The 18,239-nt window shown below is 40.9% G+C and overlaps 1 protein-coding gene across 3 annotated transcripts in view; it reads left to right on the forward strand.

Moving 5' to 3' along the window:
* Positions 1-18,239, forward strand: part of EFNA5 (ephrin A5) — a 217,681-nt gene that overhangs the window by 157,272 nt on the left and 42,170 nt on the right. For all 3 annotated transcript variants that reach the window (XM_083404383.1, XM_083404382.1, XM_083404381.1), the window contains exon 2: positions 15,621-15,913. In XM_083404383.1, the coding sequence (XP_083260509.1) occupies positions 15,621-15,913 (293 nt within the window). The remainder of the gene's footprint in view (positions 1-15,620; positions 15,914-18,239) is intronic.

The following is an 18,239-nucleotide window of genomic DNA, read 5'->3' on the forward strand; positions in this document are numbered from 1 at the left end:
GTGGAAAGTAGATTGGGTATCAGTATCCAGGCACTATCTCTTTTTTCTGTAGGAAAGCTGTTGCAGAAAAGAAAAATGGGGGGGGGGGACACAAAACCAGGAGCAAAATATTTTAGCTAATTATGAAGGGAATTATTTTCTTTGTTCATATAGAAACTCCTTTAATGTGTTGAAAAAGTGCGGTAATGATGAGATCTGGAATTCATTCTGCTCTGCATCATCATAAAGGGGGGAAAACCCTTGGATGGCATTTTTGCCTACAGGCTGCTGAGAGCTGATTATTCTTCTAATCAGAGCCGTCACAATCAGGGGAGACAATTAGCTAGGTTAGGTCTCTGCTGATTTCTCATATGGCCCTTAGCATCAGATGGCCTTGAGCACTCTTGAATCATGCCAACAAGTATTTCGATAGTCTGTATTCAACTCCACCTGCTGTCATTAGGACTCTTTTTATCCCTTGAAGTGCTTGATTTTGTGCATACTTATTTATATTAAACTCAGACTGAAGGAACTTGCTGTCTTTCAAAAGAAAGAGCCTTCCAGACTTGACAATAACAGCTGAGTTTAAACACCTGATTGATGCTCTGAAATTCATGAATTGAAATGTGTGATCTGCCTGTATGTCCGGCTTGCCTTTTTCTTTTAAAGTACAATAACATGTATTTAATGGATATAATTTAAAATTTGCTGGGTGCAATAGGGACCAACAGCAGTTGGCCTCAGGGTCCTGCAGAGTTCTAGTTTTCCTACAGTAATCAACCAGAGGCACGTGGGTGTATCGTGTAAGTGGGGATGTAGATCAAACTGCAGAACACTTTGGTGGGTGGGTGAGATCGCTCCCAATTCTTCCTTTCTAGCCGTGAGAGACAGCAGTCACCCATCTCACCTTAATCAAACTGGCCTTTCAATGTTTGTACTCCACAAGGAAGCATGCCACATCTGGATGGGCAGCATGAGCAATGGAAGTTTTTATAAAAAAGGTTTTCGTATATAAAATAACAAATGCACTTTATAAAGTAAAATGTCCTTTTCATAGAAGAAAGTTGAGGATATAAAAAGACTTCCATCTGCTGAATATATTGCCTAAAGGTTTGGTGAAGGCCAAAGTCTTGAGTCTTTTGCTTCTGGGAACTTGGAAGACCTAATTGCCTCCCTGTAGTTTTCAAATTGAAGGAGATTTATCATTCAAACAAGACTCTGCAGATCTTTTGTTACCATTGGGTTTTAGTTGAGGAAAGCAGGTGTAAAACAGGTTTGCTTATGCGTGCTGTGCTGTAAAATTCCCACAGCAGGTGTTAGGCAGCAAAGAGACAACTTCTTGGGGCCTTCAAACTGTGACACTGTGCAAAATTAAGCCGTAAAGGTTGTCATGGTTAAGATCATTGATTGGCCAGCACTTGGAAAGTCTAATGTACATTTACTGTGCAAAGGAGGTAACATAATGGTAGCTGCTCAGGAAATGCTTTACGCTCTAGTTTTTAAGACCTTTTCACAAATGTTTCAACTAAAACTTCGGGTGAGTGATGAACCCAGACATAATTTCCATTAAAAATACCTTGAATGCTTGTCCCTCGTGGCAATCTACTATTCTAATCATGCTCTGGGTGCAGCAATTCCTCATTTCTAAGGGGGCAATGATTGAAAGGTATTTTTAAAACAATTATTCAGAGGCTAGGAACCAAGAAGGCCTGGAGAGAGACCGGGAACCAGCAAGGCCCAAAGAGTATCATTGGGCTCTGCATACAGAGCAGTGTCCCAAAATGCATTCTGTCATCTTCATCTTGTACAGCAGGAAGCAATTCTAGGAAGGCGGAATTTAGTGCTCATTGCAGAATATTCAACAGATGAAAACTGTTGGAGGTAGATTTTATGTTCATGCCTCTAATGCTGCAAATTTCACTGGGGGGAGGGAAATCAAACCTGGATTTAATCTACAAGTGCAGCCTATAAATAAAAAATGGGTGCAGTAAAGACAATGGAAGAGAAGACTCCCTGGAAAAGACCCTGATGTTGGGCAAGATTGAGGGCACAAGGAGAAGGGGACAACAGAGGACGAGATGGTTGGACAGTGTTCTCAAAGCTACCAGCATGAGTTTGACCAAACTGCGGGAGGCAGTGGAAGACAGGAGTGCCTGGCGTGCTCTGGTCCATGGGGTCACGAAGAGTAGGACACGACTAAACGACTAAACAACAAAGACAATGATTCACACGTAATTAGTATTGTGTGTAACCACCGTATATTATTTACATCATATCTACATATGACAATACAATATAAAAATGTGTACATTACTTGCAGTTTACATAGAACATTTTGCTACAGATGTGCTTCAGAGGAATTACTGCTGACATTATTGTTAGTGTCATTGAAGTCATGAGGATTCAATAGAATATTTGCATACCCAAAATGAAGTGGTTCAATCAAAGGAGTCTTACTCCTTACTCCATATGGCCTTCCATAAGCCAGCCCCATTCTTGAAAGTGGGCTGGAACCTAATATATTGTCTCATGAACATGCTAAGGGGACATACCTTAGGATTTAGGTGCCAGCAGATCTGTCAGAGGAGGCATGGAACTGGAAGAAGATATTTTAAAGCGGGATTTCAGGTAGAAACATACTGAAGTCATCTTTGTTGGTGGAACGTTAAGAACAGCTTCATAAACTTGACTTCTTGTTGCAATCAAATGTCCGGTGTCAATGTTTAAGTAAGGTGTGCAATTGTGTAAGATTGGAGTTAACCAGTTTTATGCTGTCTGTGGTTTATGTTGTGGGAGCTGGTTAGTTTTTGTTTTCAAAACTTGTACACAAGGCTTCTCTAGTCTATAATACATATATGATATAATCTGTTGCACAGATGTATATGTGGACAGTCGCAGTCATTATTTTTTGTGACATACTATGCAATGTTAAAATGAGGACCTGAGAACCTAATTACTGTAAGTTTCTAGAAAAGCATTTTAACAGACTTTTTCCTGTTGGATTTGCTTCATTCTCATTCATCAATAATATTGTATAGAAGAGTAGAAATACAAATTATAAAAGCTATTGGTGTCAGTATCTGTGTGAATTGCTTAGGGAAAGGCAATGTGAATTACGGTTGATATGAATCAATCGCACTGAAGGTCATTATGAATGTTGTGCAAGTGATTTTCCTTTTGGCTTTTTGAGTGTGAAAAGCAAGACCTTTCTGCAGATGGGCCATTGTTCTCCATAACCATTAATAGATGTCAGCGAATGCCTCAGGGCAGGGTTAACAAATACCAATCATTGTCGCATTCCATCAAATCTGATGGACTGTAGCTCTTAAGTTAGACACATGGTCAACACATGTTATGCAGCTCATGTCTGCATTGTTTAGCACCATACCCATGGGTGCTTTTTCCTTTTTGCTGTTTTGTGCCTCTCAATTAACTCTTAGAACTGAAGTTTTAATGTAGGAATCAAAGAGTTATAATGTCTTAATATCAGTTCACGGCATTTTTTTGTATTATGCTATGATATAATTAGTTGTGGAATGTAGGGTTCAGACATGTACTTCCCCCCTCTGTGTAATATTCTAATGTACACATTTATTTGTTTCTCCTAAAAATAGACATCATGACTGCAGCCTTAGAAGTGTGCCTCAATGGCCAAAGTAACAAATTATGTACATATTTAGAGAGACAATTATATACATGCATACCAGTATGTTGTAAAGTGATAGGACGTAATACACCGTTGATTGCTAAATATTGTTATCTACACTGCATGAACAGAAATTCAATAGCAGGCTTGCCTCTCCCTGCCCTCCATCCCTAATTAGAGCACATGATATCCGGGAAGGCAGAACGTTTCTGAAAAGAACATTTAACTAATACCTAAATCTGGGTAAAATATAGATGGAAAGCAGTAGGAGAAAGGTAGATTGGAACTTAGGGTAGCTGAAAAAAAGAAACAACTCTACAAAGCTCCTCCTCCCAGCTGTGCAGGAAGGGGGGGGGAGTATATGAGTCCGATGGTTGCCTTGGACTCACTGATGTAGCACTAAGCTTGGAGCCAGTGTGGTGTAGTGGTTAAGAGCGGTAGTCTCCTAATCTGGGGAACCGGGTTCGCGTCTCCGCTCCTCCACCTGCAGCTGCTGGGTGACCTTGGGCCAGTCACATTTCTGTGAAGTCTCTCAGCCCCACTCACCTCACAGAGTGTTTGTTGTGGGGTAGGAAGGGAAAGGAGAATGTTAGCCGCTTTGAGACTCCTGAAGGGGAGTGAAAGGCGGGATATCAAATCCAAACTCTTCTTCTTCTTCTTCTAAGCCGTGGTTTAGGCATGCAAACACTGCTAGCATTTGACAGCAAAATCTGTGGTGGTGAATTATGAGCTTCCTTGCTGCTGCCAAAAATAAAGTGGAATAAATGTTGTGAGTCAGACCCTAAGTACTACTGGATAGAACTAATGTGAAGGAAGTAATTGGGAACTGAAATTCATGAGAGCGCATATCTGTAAATCAGCCTGGCAAAGAAGTTGGCATAGACTTGGATGTTGGGTTTCTGTAGTTTGGAAACAGACTGCAAGTGATCGCTGATGGACTTCAGTATCTGCTTGGGTGTGATTGCCTGCAGTTTATGTGACTCGGGCCATCGATACTAAAGTTCAGCTCATAAGTCTAAATGATGCCTTTGAAAGAATAAAAGCTTGTCTTGTACTCTTCTCCCTCCCATCTCTCTCCATCCCCCTCACTAAGCTAAATGCCCACAGCAATGAAAAATCAATAGGCAGGTAGAGGTTGCCATTGCAGGGATTAAAGCTATTGGAGCTGGGAGAATTTGAGGATGAGAGCTTGATCTCCTTGGAATCGATGCTCTGACATGTCACACAGCATGAATGTGCCCCTGATTGCCCTCTTGCTTTATCATCCATCTGCCTTGGCACAACTATTCTCCTGAAGCCCCGCGGCCTGGACAAGCACACACTTCTTAAGGATGGGACAAGAAGTCCCAAAGATCAAGAGGTGGCTTATGTGTGTTTACATTGAAGAGCGGTTGCCTTTCTTGTACATTCTTCTGGAAAGTACCGTTTGATCAAAAGAAGAGAGGAAAGGGAGAGAAGGGATGTTCATGAGAAGATAAGAGTGTTAAGTGCATAAAAGTGTTTCCGTATTTGACCAGTTGGTACTAAAGTGGCTAGATTTATAGATGGGAAGTAAATGTTGACTGTTTTTGTGGTGTGTTATGGAAAGAGTAACTTTTTATGCTTACATTATCTCTTTATGTATATTGCTTTCTGCGGTGTTTGGCTGTGATACAAGATCCAGCTGTACGAAAAGTTATGGGTATGGGATTAAACCACAGATAATTCAAGAAACGAGCTTGCACTTTTAATAAATAACTACATTAAAAATCATTATACTTAGCTTAGTTTGTTGGTTTACATGTCCTTTCACGCAGCGTAGCTTGGTTTTGATGAGAAAAGGACATAGCATGTTAAAAGCTTTCCAATAGCTATTGCACCCACCCATGATTCTGTCACCACCGTTGATCATTATTGTTCTGTTCAAACCCAAGACTCTTATTTATGAGTTGCTGCTCTTCTTCAATTGATTCTGTCTTTAAATACAGTGCAAGAAAGGATAATACAGGTGTCTCTTGGTTCAAAATATACAGAGGATGCTCCTGCATTATTGGCATATTTCTTGCAGGCAGAGACATGCATAAAATTAAGGCTGCCCAGCTTTAATCAGTCTGCCTAGTAGATAGAGTAGGCAGACTATGGTTGACTGCCCAGCATTGGCAGGTTGTTGTTTTTTAATTGCTGGATATGAAAATGAAGCAACCCTTTGTTGTTGTTGTTTTTGTAGACATTTTGTATTACTGTAGTAGGAATGGTGTCTTGTAGCATTTCCTATGAGCAGTTAGGGGTAGCTTTTAAAATCAGGGCTAGTCCTGACCCTACTTTGTGCACTGCAATGTGTATGAGACGCCCGTTATTATGGAAAGGGACAGCAGGCATTGGCACCCCACTTTTGTGCATGCTGTTCTGTGGACATTGTTCCAGAGAGTGTCCCTTGTGTTTTATATTTCAGTATTCTAAAAAAAAGGAAGAAGCTGGATTGAAGTTTTGATAAGGTGAAGTGGATTTTATTTAACTGCTTAAAAGCTTGGTGAACATAGCAGAAGCTATAGACTGTTTTCTATTAACTGAGATAGAAAGGGATCTTAGTGCTCATTTTCGGCAATAAATCATTACTGTTTACTCGCCCCTCCACCCTTCCATTGTTGCTGATTGCATCCCACTTATACGATCCAACTAATTTGAAGCATTCAGGTGCCAGTGCAGGGTTACAATAGGAATAAGAGGGTGAAGCTAGATCTTTGACTCGTTGGCACAATGGAAATTGGCTAGCAAGATAGTCTTGGCTGTTCCTGAAAATGTGATAGGTCGTTGCAGTCTATTATAAGGCAGTAATTTCAGGTCTGATGAAGTCTCTCAAGTACAGGGACCTGATTCTGCTCAACTGTGTAATTGTGATGGAAGTGGGCCAATCAGAGACAACAGCTTTGGCGCAACCTTTTGGGAGTTTTGTTCCAGCAGACCAAGTGAAGGGGGGGGGGAATGAGAGAAGTTACAAATGATAAGTTGCTCTGCCTGATTTTGTAATGAACAAGTAATAAACGGCCTGGTTTCCCATGGAAGCCTGACGATTACAGAGCAGCCGCAGCTCTATGCCTGTATCCATGTTTTATTTTGATCATTGCAGCACAGCAGAGACAGGTAATTATCATAATCTAACAATTAGCCTGGCATCCTTTCCCAGTGTTTAATTACCCAGATAAATAGTAATTGAATAGAGAGGACTTAATGATAAAAAGAAAAACTTTCCCTCTGTCTCAGTGCTTTCCTGGCCTGAGCGTGACTTTTTAGTACTGTTATTGTAGAGGTATTATTATTACTTTATATCCTGCCTTTCTTCCAAGTTGGGATTCAATGCGTGTTAACAAGAAGGTACAAGACATTCTTAACTACATTGGGACATAAAACAGACGATCTAACAATGGTCATCATCCTGGTACTTCACTACCCTAATTTATTTGTTTTGTCCGACTTGATTATTTTTTTTAAAGTAACAAAATGGAACCTTTCCAATATGCTGCCTTCTGCAACTAGAATAATGCATTGCTTTTTTTTTAAGTGAATAGAACTGAAATTAATACTTCGTCTGATTATTCAGTTGTCCTTTGAGTTGGAATCAATGGTGTTTTCAGCACTGCCTGTGAACAGTTTATTGGGTGGCATGGCAATTCTGACAAAAGGGGCATGATTTCTTTAAAGGAGTTTGTTTATGGGTATTTCTGAAATAGTGCTTTTGTATAAATTCTCAGCATCCAAATGATAGACGCAAGCACTATTTTTGCAATATCTTTAAATAAATTGTTTTATCCTCCAGCAAGCTTAATTACTAACCTCTAGCTTTTTAAATCATTATGTGGGAGAGAGTATTGAGAAAAACGAAAATGAATGTATTGAGCTTTTCAAAAGAATAATGGAGTGATGGTTCTTCTGTTGAGAGCTCACATTGGGTGGTATTTGGGTGTATCTTGAACGTTGGCTGACTTATGGGTTTGAATTCATATACTCCTCAAGTAATCTATAAACCACTGGCAGTCTGTTAACTAAGCTACGAGATGGGTGGTTTGCAGAGCAATGCTGTACTACAGTGGATTTGGTTGAGGCAGAGATGCCCCCTGCCCAGACAAATAGTGAACAGACATTACTGCCTATGATAGCTAGTGGGGACTTCTAAAATAGGGCATTTTGGAGGAAAGGGGTAGGATTAAACCAGGACAGGACCCGCTGGATCCTGTGCAGCATAGCTGTCAATGTTTCCCTTTTTTAAAAGGGAAATTCCCTTATTCCGAATAGGATTCCTCGCAAGAAAAGGGAAAAGTTGACAGCTATGTTGTGCAGATCACATGCAGGCAACAGGCCCCATCTGAGCCTTTTCATTGGCACAGCAAAGAGAACTCTGCTCCTTCCTCTGCCCAACCTTCCACCTTGGAAGGTGTGAGCAGTGGTGTCGTGGATGTGGTGGTATCCACAGCACATTATTAATCCCATCACTGCCATCCAAGGGTTTGGATTCAGCACTTTATGTAGGTTTATATATGAAATGCATTTAAACATAATCCTAGGAGTGCATCTAATAGTCTTGTTCAGCTGACAGTAAGGGGGAATAAACCAGTTTTTGCCGATTTCCACAGGTGGCATTGTTGGACACAGCCTTCAGTGTTTTATGATAGGCTTGTAAGTTTAATGTAAAAAACTTCTTTAAGTAAGATATATAACACTGGTCAACAACAAATTTGTTGTCTGCGTTTTTTCAGTTGATTTAGGACAAATCTGATGCGCTGAATCCAAAAATCACATTGGTTTTGCTCAATCAGGTCAAGTTTTTGAGCTATGGCCACATGTCATTTTTTACATTTTTGTTCACATGTATGCTTGTGTGGAGCATTTTAGAAGAAGTTGGTGGGGGTAAAATGCCATGTCGAATAATTGTTTTGATTGGAGAGGATTATTTTAATGAGAAGAAATATTCAGGTCCGATAGTTCTGGGTGATTATATCGAAAAGGGATCAGTTTGAAGTCATAAAACCTTGAAATCTTCCATAAATTGGTGCGGCTGGGATCAACGGAAAGAACCGGAGGAGCCTCAAGTATCCTGATCTTCAATCAGCACGTCATCCTGTAGCTCATTGTGATGAAATTCCAGTGTCTATCTTCGGAGAACTTCCTGACATTAGTGACAAAGATGCCTCCAGTGTTGAAGGACATGCAGAAGAAGAAGTGGTTCTTGAAGATGATGCTCCACATCCATTTTCCCAAAAGGAGTTGAATGATCTAGTTTGTGACCTCAGCTTGTCAAAGGACTCTGCCGAACTGTTGGCATCCAGATTGAAGGGAAAAAAACTCCTCTCTGACAGTGCTCGCATCAGTTTCTTCCACAACAGACATCAAGAGTACCTCCGTTTTTTCTCAGAAGAGAAGGACTTGGTGTACTGTGCAGATATTGCGCAGCTTCTGCTCAAGCTTGGAGTGCCACAGTACGAACCCAAAGATTGGAGACTATTCATTGACAACAGCAAGCGATCACTGAAATGTGTTCTGCTACACAACGGCAACCAGTTTGCCTCTATACCCCTGGCTCACTCGAGTACACTGAAGGAGAACTATGAATCGGTGAAGTATGCGCTGGAGAAAATTGGTTATGATCAGCATAAGTGGTTTATTTGTGTTGACCTGAAGATGGTGAACTTTTTGTTGGGACAACAGTCTGGCTTCACCAAGTAGCCATGTTTTCTGTGCATGTGGGATAGTAGGGACCGTTCTCAGCATTACACGAAGAAGGACTGGCCTGCGCGGGAGGAATTGGTGCCTTGCAAAGAAAGGAACGTCATCAACTCATCAGAGATGCAGAGTTCGGAAACTCAATGAATGAAGTGGAACTGGAAGCGTGGAAGGCATTTGTTCTGGTAGTGAAGAACTTTCTTGGCCACAATAAGGCCAGAAACTATGCAGAACTTGTCAACAACATGTTGACTGCTTTCAGAAACCTGGGCTGCAACATGAGCGTCAAGATGCACTACCTATTTTCACATATGGACCGGTTTCCTGAGAACCTGGGTTCAATGAGTGATGAGCAGGGGAAGAGATTCCATCAGGACATGAGAGAGATGGAGACCAGGAATCAGGGTCGCTGGGATGCAGCCATGATGGCTGACTACTGTTGGACTCTGAAGAGAGACCTCCCTGCCTCTGAGCATTCCAGGAGTTCCAAGAAACGGAAGTTCTAGCCCTGAAGTTTGAAAAATGGTGAAGCAACATGCAATTTACGTGTACTTACCTTTATCAATGCCCACCATTCAGTTTACAGTAAACCTGACCTGATGGTGAGAAACGGATGCCATTTCCTGATTCAGCAGTGCAAAAATACCCTAAATCAGTTGTAGAAATCTAGACAACATTCAAAAAGTAAAAAATTGTTGCCCAGTGTAATTGTGAAACTGTATATTGTAATAACTTTTTCACACGACAGCTGTTAATTAAATTAGCAATGTTAGGACGAGACATAGGAGTCAACTCCTAGGGGCCAAGGTCCCTTTGCCCCCCTATAAAATATTTTGGGGGGGTCCCCCTTAAAAATTAATGGCCATTGCTATTCAAATGTGTGTGTGTGTGTGTGTGTGTGCGCGCGCGCGCGCCATGTCATGTGATCACTTATGTGTGTGGGGCCTTACCTGGGCTCCCCCAATATTTTATTCAAGTTGACACCCACAGGGGCGAAAGTATTGTTACCCAATTCAAATGTGAATAATCACTTACCTGATTTGTCAGTCTGAACATTCTGAGATCTGAGGAAGAATGCCATCCTAATACTTATAATGTGCTTGTGTTTAAACAGGAGGATTTTCCCTTCTCTGTAAAGAAAACTCTTCCATGATATCTGAAAATAGAGAGCACCTTAAAACACAGAATATGACTAATAAATATTCTTTGTATGGGACAAGCCACAAGCAGAAGCTATTGCCGTTCTTTATCCATCTATATGATAATGGGCAATTAGTGTCAGTGGTGCTATTTTTTATGCCAGGATTTTATACTGTTTATTTTTTTGACGGAGGCAAGTGAAAGAGAGAGCAACATGCAAAAAATGCTACTGCATTCTAAATATCTAGTTAAGCAGACCTCTTATAGCCATAGCCAACAAAGTTTATTAGATTCAAGACAAGACTCGCATATGCTTCAGAATTACAATTATGAAAAAATGCACATGGTACGAGCCGTGCCTGCATTTTGTAATGATGGATAAACACCAGAGCACAGGAATTAATTTCAAAACATTTTGTCAGTCTTGAGTATTTCTTTGGTTGAAAGTGTCAGCCCCCCATATTCAGCATTCCTGCAGCTGAAACAAATAGGAGATGTCTGAGAAGCAAGTATCCTTACATCTGATGATCTGAACCAATCTTTGCTGGCCTGGAATCAATATGAATTCTTATTTGCTTGCTGCAGAGGTGCCTTGGCTGAGGAGCTACTTAACTGTCTCAGGCTTTGCCATGCCTTTTTAGAGCTTTACTGCCTATTATCTAACTCAGTAGCGTGCAAGTTTCCATGACACTGTATCAACGTCACCTGACTGAATGTAAAGGTTAATTGTGGTTGAAGAATAGCAGTGCGTTTTCTTGTATGCAACTGATAATGTAAGGAGGCAAAATGCATTATTTGGAGTGGGGGGGAAACACTTGTGGTTCAGGATTTTTATTTTAGCTCTCTAGCCTATTCATTTTGAAGAAAAGACTGACTTATTCCTACCTTACATTATAGTCTCAGCTAGCTTTGAGTAGGTGTGTGTATTCTGAGCTTTCTACATGGAGTAGACGTGTAAGAAGTTAGTTGCCCAACCTAGTGACATTTGGGGACTCATTTCCGTACTGTTTAGGGGAATCTACAAGATTGGGGCTTAAATGACAAAACCAGGAAAATCTGTAGCCGCTGTGAATACTGTAAAAGAGCATACAGTTTGCATTCTAGCAAAATGTGAGGAAGGAGCTGTACAGCCTGCTTTTTTATCATCTTCTCAAACATGTTTGTAAACTAATTTCTTCTTTCCTACACTGTTGCACTTTTCAGTCTTGGTTTAGAGCAGGTAAATTAGTTTTGAACTGAAACATTCATCTCATTCTGATAGCTGGCTATTTTTCTTAAAGTATACCTTAAATGTAGTCTCTGAAAGTTAAAAATGCTTCCTTTGAATTCAAGATGGGGTTTCTGAGGAGGAAATAATGACTTTTAGCTTTGATCTAGTAAACTAGGCTTTCTGTTTGCTAATCAATATATTCAAGTTTCAGATATGATTTACCGGTAAATAGTCTGGGTTTTTGGAAAGAATTTGAAATTGCCTGATACTAATAAAATGAAATATAAAATGTATAAGTTCTTTAGCAAATAGCTTTAATTAGTAGCCATCCACTTTAGTACTTACACACACTTAATGCAAATATCCAAATAAGGATGGGAATAAGTTGCCTCTTGCTTCTCAGCCTTGAGTAGCTACGTTGCCCCTTCTAAATATTGCTTTGATTAACTCATAATATGAGAGGTCCTGATCTTCTTTCTGAAATTTATCATTCCTCCAACCAACCTGCTGTAAATCCCCATTGGCAAAATTCAAGGGAACACAGAGGGCAAATAGCTCCAGGGATTATAATTTTCAGTGGGGTGAAATCACAGGAAGAAAGGTTTAAAATTCCTTCTCTGATATACGGCAGCCCTGTCCAGTATCAGGGATCTTCATTGCTGCTTTTTGTCAAAGAAAAAGGCTCTAGGAATTCCAGTCATGGAAATCCCTCATCTACTTTGCCTTAGTGGTTATGGCAGATATGAGTTCTGAAATAAAGTCCCTTTACTGGGTTTCAAGAGAAAACTATGTGGTGATGTGCTCTGGCCAGAATTAGATTTAGCAGGCTTTTGTTCGTACACTAAACACAATTTCTCCTTTGTTAAAAACCTATTTTATGGCAGCTAAATGATTGTAGGAGATGAATAGATTGCTCTGAATATATCCTTGGAGAAGACCCAATGATCATTGCTTCCCCCCCGCCTCACCGCCCTAAATTGGATGGAAGTATCTAGTTGGCAGATTTCAGGTCCATCAGGTGCTTAAAATATGTGCCTCAGGTGAAAAGGGACATTATAGTTAAATATGTCACGGTATCTTTATTACTATCTCTGCACTTTACAGTGGCTGCTGTCGAGGAGCAGAAGCCATAGGTAGTGATAATGTGGTGGTAAGAATAAGTACAGACTGGAAAGAATAGCTAGTAGAAGTCGATGCTTGTCTCTGTGGAACTATAAGTTAAAAGGGTAAAGGACCCCTGGATGGTTAAGTTGGCAGAAGCTGGGACAGAATAATGGGATCTCGCGTCGTTGAATGGATTTGAACTGCTGACCTTCCGATCACCAAGCCCAAGAGGCTCAGTGGTTTAGACCACAGCGCCACCCACGTCCCTGTGGAAGTATATATGGTGCAGGTATACAGTGTGGTCTAGAACCACTATTTCACAAGACAGTTTCTGTTAACTTTATATTCCTACTAACAGATGAGAAATGCTATGGGGGAAAACATGGAAACATACCTTTGAATCACTAAGGCACTCTAAATTTAGAAAGGAATCACTTGGAGGGCTTTAGGTGAAATGTGGACCATATCATGCAACCATGACTAGTTCACTGAAAAGTTATGCGTGCTTTCGAAATGTCCACAGTGGCTTATGCGATACCTGTGAAAATAAAGCTTTCACTGATGATATTACTACTACTACTAATTTATTCAAACCTTGCCCACCTGGCTGGGTAGCCCAAGCCATTCTGGGCGGTTTCCAGTAGAATAAAACATCAATTATAAAAACCTTCCTGAGACAGGACTGCCTTCAGGTGTCTTCTAAAAGTTATGTAGTTATTTATCTCCTTGACATCTGATAGGAGGGTGTTCCACAGGGTGGGCACTACTACTGATAAGGCCCTCTGCCTGGCTGCCTGTACATTCACTTCTCACAGTGAGGGAACTGTCAGAAAGCCTTTGGAGCTGGACCTCAGTGTCTGGGCTGAATGATAGGGCTGGAGACACTCCGTCAGATATACAGGACTGAGGCCATTTAAGGCTTTAAAGGTCAGCACCAACACTTTGAATTGTGCTCGGAAACGTACTAGGAGCCAGTGTAGATCATTTAGGACTGGTGTTATATGGTCCCGGTGGCTGCTCCCAGTCACCAGCCCAACTGTCACATTCTGGATTAGTTGTAGTTTCCATGTCACCTTCAAAGGTAGCCCCACGTAGAGCGCATTGCAGTGGCCCAAGCAGGAAATAACCAGAGCACTCTGGCAAGACAGTGCGCAAGCAGGTAGGGTGTCAGCCGGCATACCAGATGGAGCCGGTCGACAGCTGCCGTGGAAATACAATTGACCTCCATGGACATCTGTGAATCCAAAATGACTCTCAGGCTGCACACCTGGCCCTTCAGGGGCACAGTTACCTCATGGACCATCTCTAACCTTTGCAATGAATGTATGTTTGATTCATGTTCCAAGAGTGTTTTGCTGTAAATATGCACTCCTGTGAGTAGAGAGTAGTAGGTAGAGAGGACTCAGTGGGACTAAATTGCTGCGCCTGGGCTGTGTGTGAAAGTTACTCTCTCAGGTGATTCCGTATGCAGTGCATACAACTCCCACCTGCAGTACGCAGCTGAGAGTTGGGCGAGAAATATGTTGGCCCTACGTGGCACTAAGCCCCTGCACTTCTATTACAATGACAGTAAAAACAGCCTCACTGCTGCTGCAGCTAATACTGCTTACCACTGCTGATAATAAAAGCGCATCAGTGAAAGTGCCTTGTACTACCTTTCTCATCTGGCTCTCATTCCAAACTGTCAGGTGAGTGCTGATAATTCATAGTCTAGAATTCTTTTATCTGAGCAGCGGTATCTCTTCTATGCACTTTGGCAGTGGAGTTACATTGCTTTTCAAAAATATTTCAAAGGTATACTTTGCTTTCTTGGATCTTGACTAAACGCTGCCAGCAGCAAAGAGAAAGCAAAGATGAATGAGTGTTTGTAGGAAATAAATGTATGTGCCTGTAATGAGATTTGGTTGTGGTACAGAAGTGATATCTTCCATTTGGTGTTTGTGCTGTATGAAAGTATGTATAGTATTTCTGGTTTTTCTCTTTAATAAAGAGAGAGATGAAACGGAGTTTCTCTCACAGTCCCCCTCCCCCCATATAGAATATATTGATCTGGAGGCAATTGTAGGGCAAAGGACACAGACAGAACTGTTAGGAGTCTTGCTCCGTGTTGCAGTCATGGGATTGTTGTCTATCACATGGCGGTGTATGTTTTCATTCCACAGTGTGGGAAGTGACGAAGACAGGATGTTTATATTACTGTGTTCGTGAAGTGGCACTATTGTCCTTTGTTCTTTCTCTCTTTGCTGTCTGATGAGAAAGAGGAAGGAGCTAAGTCAGAATGCTCCAAGTGTATTATATGTAAATAAAGTAGATTAGCCAAAATGCTGTGATACTGAGTTCTGTTACGCAAACTGCAAATACTCAGCAGATCACTAAGTGTGCTGATGCCTCTTGGTATCATGCCAGTCAGGCATGTGTCTCTGCCAGGAGAGTAGGACAATCCTAACAAGAACTGGTTGTGGCCCTTCAGTTAAAGGGCACTGAGTGCAAAGTTATGGCTTAAAATATTTCTTGAGCTATTTCCCATGCTTTTGCCAAAGGAAATAAATACCCCAAGGGTAGTATTCAACATTGCACTATTGCAAAGGTTCCATCTACGCAGACATAACAGGTTGCCTGAAGGAACAATTCTTCCCTCCCTTGTGTGCTGTCCTGGGGGTTCTCATGAAACACAAACACGGAGCCAATACAGGGGATGGGAAAGCCCCTTTGCACAAGTGGAAGTCCTCGTGAAGGGCTTTTTCTGAGAGAGTGAATCCTGATCAAGATATTAATTTTTTGTGACTTTAAGTAATTTTTTTGTCATGAAGATTTCCTGAGCTGGTTTTGTTTTGTTTTTCCTTTTAGATTCCAGCGGGGTGACTACCATATTGATGTCTGCATCAATGACTATTTGGATGTATTCTGTCCTCATTATGAAGATTCAGTGTCAGAAGATAAGACTGAACGCTACATCCTTTACATGGTGAACTTTGATGGCTACAGTTCCTGTGATCACACTTCCAAAGGATTCAAGAGGTGGGAGTGCAATCGGCCTCACTCTCCGAATGGACCATTGAAGTTCTCAGAAAAATTCCAACTCTTCACTCCCTTCTCATTAGGATTTGAGTTCAGGCCAGGCCGGGAATATTTCTACATCTGTGAGTATTTGGAGATTTATAAAATGTTGTATAGCAGCTGGAGGAAACCATGGCAGTTTTTCACTTTTGCAAAAGGCCAGTCTGTATGTGCTACAGATGTGTCTTGAGTATATACTTGTAGATCTTGGGATCCCTAGATAAAATCACCAGGAGTGTGGGAATAAAAATGAGATATAAAATATGTCTGCCTTTCCCCACATGAAACTGCATATCCAGCTGCATTCATGTGAAATAAAGCAACATCACTGAGGTTATTCAAGAGAACTTCTCTTACTCCCACATACACCCTGGTTCACAGGCATTTAAATAACAATATCATTATAGTAATGTTTTTCATTTATGAGGTTCACATTCAGGTGCAAAGAGGTGTCCCCAAACACTTGTTGATTCAATAGAATAGTAGCTACACTCATTTTGATGGATTGATGTAGAGTGAACTCTATGCTTGTAACAGTGAAGAAATGTCAGTATGACTCCCCTTTGATGGTTCTTTACTTCATATTATTCTTTGTGAACGGAGCAGGAGACGCTGCTGAAAGTGCAGAGTACATTTGTAAACTTAAGTATTAATGTTCTTGTGAACGCAACCTCATTATTTTCATTTGAACTGCTTCTCAGTTTGGAGACGTGCAAAGTGTCATTGCAGAAAGTGTATAGTAACAGACTATCCACTCCAGATATGCAAGATTCTTTCATTTTTTCAAAGAAGCTGTTGCAATGTCCTTGGCGACACAAAAATGGTTATCAGTGAAGAAATGTACCAAATGCTATATCTGCAAATAGCGCAGTCCAGCATTATTATAGTAATGTCTTGGGATAAATGGCAATCTTCACCAAGTCAAGGAGACTTGTTACTCAGAACAGCTGTTTCTTTGAGCATGTGGGGGGATGCAAAATGCATTGGGAGCAGGTTTTCAAGCAAATAGTTATGAAGGAATTCACACACCTGCATCCTTTAAACAAGCACACACTCCCTCACTATCAGGGCACTTTGCCCCCCCCCCCAGGAGATTGGAAGCTGGCTATGGCCTTTAGGCCTGGCGTGCTCTGGTCCATGGGGTCACGAAGAGTCGGACACGATTAAACAACAACATGGCCTTTATGTGATGCAGTGGGAGAAACAAATCCCAGAAAAACATAAGCGTTTTAGCTGCATACGAAAGTGATGAAATTAGCTCTTCTTTATCAAAGAGCTCCTTTCCTTTACCTTACACATCTAGAGTCCAATACTTTACAATTAGTTTCAGCATTACAGTAGCCATTTTTTTCCCAGCTGTTATTTCCTCAGTGAAACCATTATCTCACTAAACTGGTAGCATCTATTCTTCTACTTTATGCCTTCAGTCTCATGTTTCCTAAAAATAAATAGGGAAATTCATTCTTGCTGAAATACATGAATGCTTCTTCTACTTAAGCAACCAGGCATCGCAGGAAAACGTACCTCTTTGTACTTTTGTGTGCTTGCTCTCAATCTTACACTCTCTCCACGTGCCAAAGCGTAATGAAAATAAATTGGAACAGTAACAGTTGAATTGTTTCACTGCTTACTTTCGGAGATGTGTCATGTGAAAACATGTCAGAACTAAACTCTGGTTCATATCCTGTTAGTAAATACGAAAGGAATCCCAGTCAAGTGGAGATGGTTGTGAAATGAATTAATTTACATCATATGGTACCGATCTCACTTATGCAAACATCCCCCTTGACTTTGGAGAGTTTGTGTCTCTAAAGGGATCAGAACTATATCTCACTGCAGTGAGCAATAGGTTAGGTATTATTGTGAACTTTGCTGCTTGAAAGTTCTAACGAACAATTAAACTAGCCAAGGAAATTTAAAGTGAGGTATAACTGGGTGTGTGCAGCAACCAATAAGCTCCTCTTGTATATGTAGCGTCTGGAAGCAGCCTCATCTGTTTTAAGATCTGCTCTGTATTATTCTGATTTGATTCATTATTTGGGTCCAATTCTGATCTGTTAAATTCAAAGCTCAGTTCTACCTCTATTGACCATAATTAGAAATCTAAAGATGGATATCTGGTTTTCCTCCCCTGCCTTTTCACTCAAGTGTTTGAAATTTGCTGGGAAATTTCTTGAGCAGGTTCAGTCTGCCAAATCCTTTAAGGGGTTTTAAAAATATTACTTGATGCTCCATCTCTGAGGGCAGATTTCTCTCTACCCTCACAGAGAAAAATGTGCTGTGTCCTATGGGCTCTGGGACTCCCTCCCAAAAACCACAGGATTGCAGGGTGCATGTACAAACTGTTTAGTCGAAACCACTATTTGATTTTTAATTTTTAATATTTGTAGTCTGTTTTCCAATAACTAA

The sequence above is a fragment of the Podarcis tiliguerta genome (assembly GCF_965153285.1).
Source record: "Podarcis tiliguerta genome assembly, chromosome: 11".
NCBI lineage: Eukaryota > Metazoa > Chordata > Lepidosauria > Squamata > Lacertidae > Podarcis > Podarcis tiliguerta.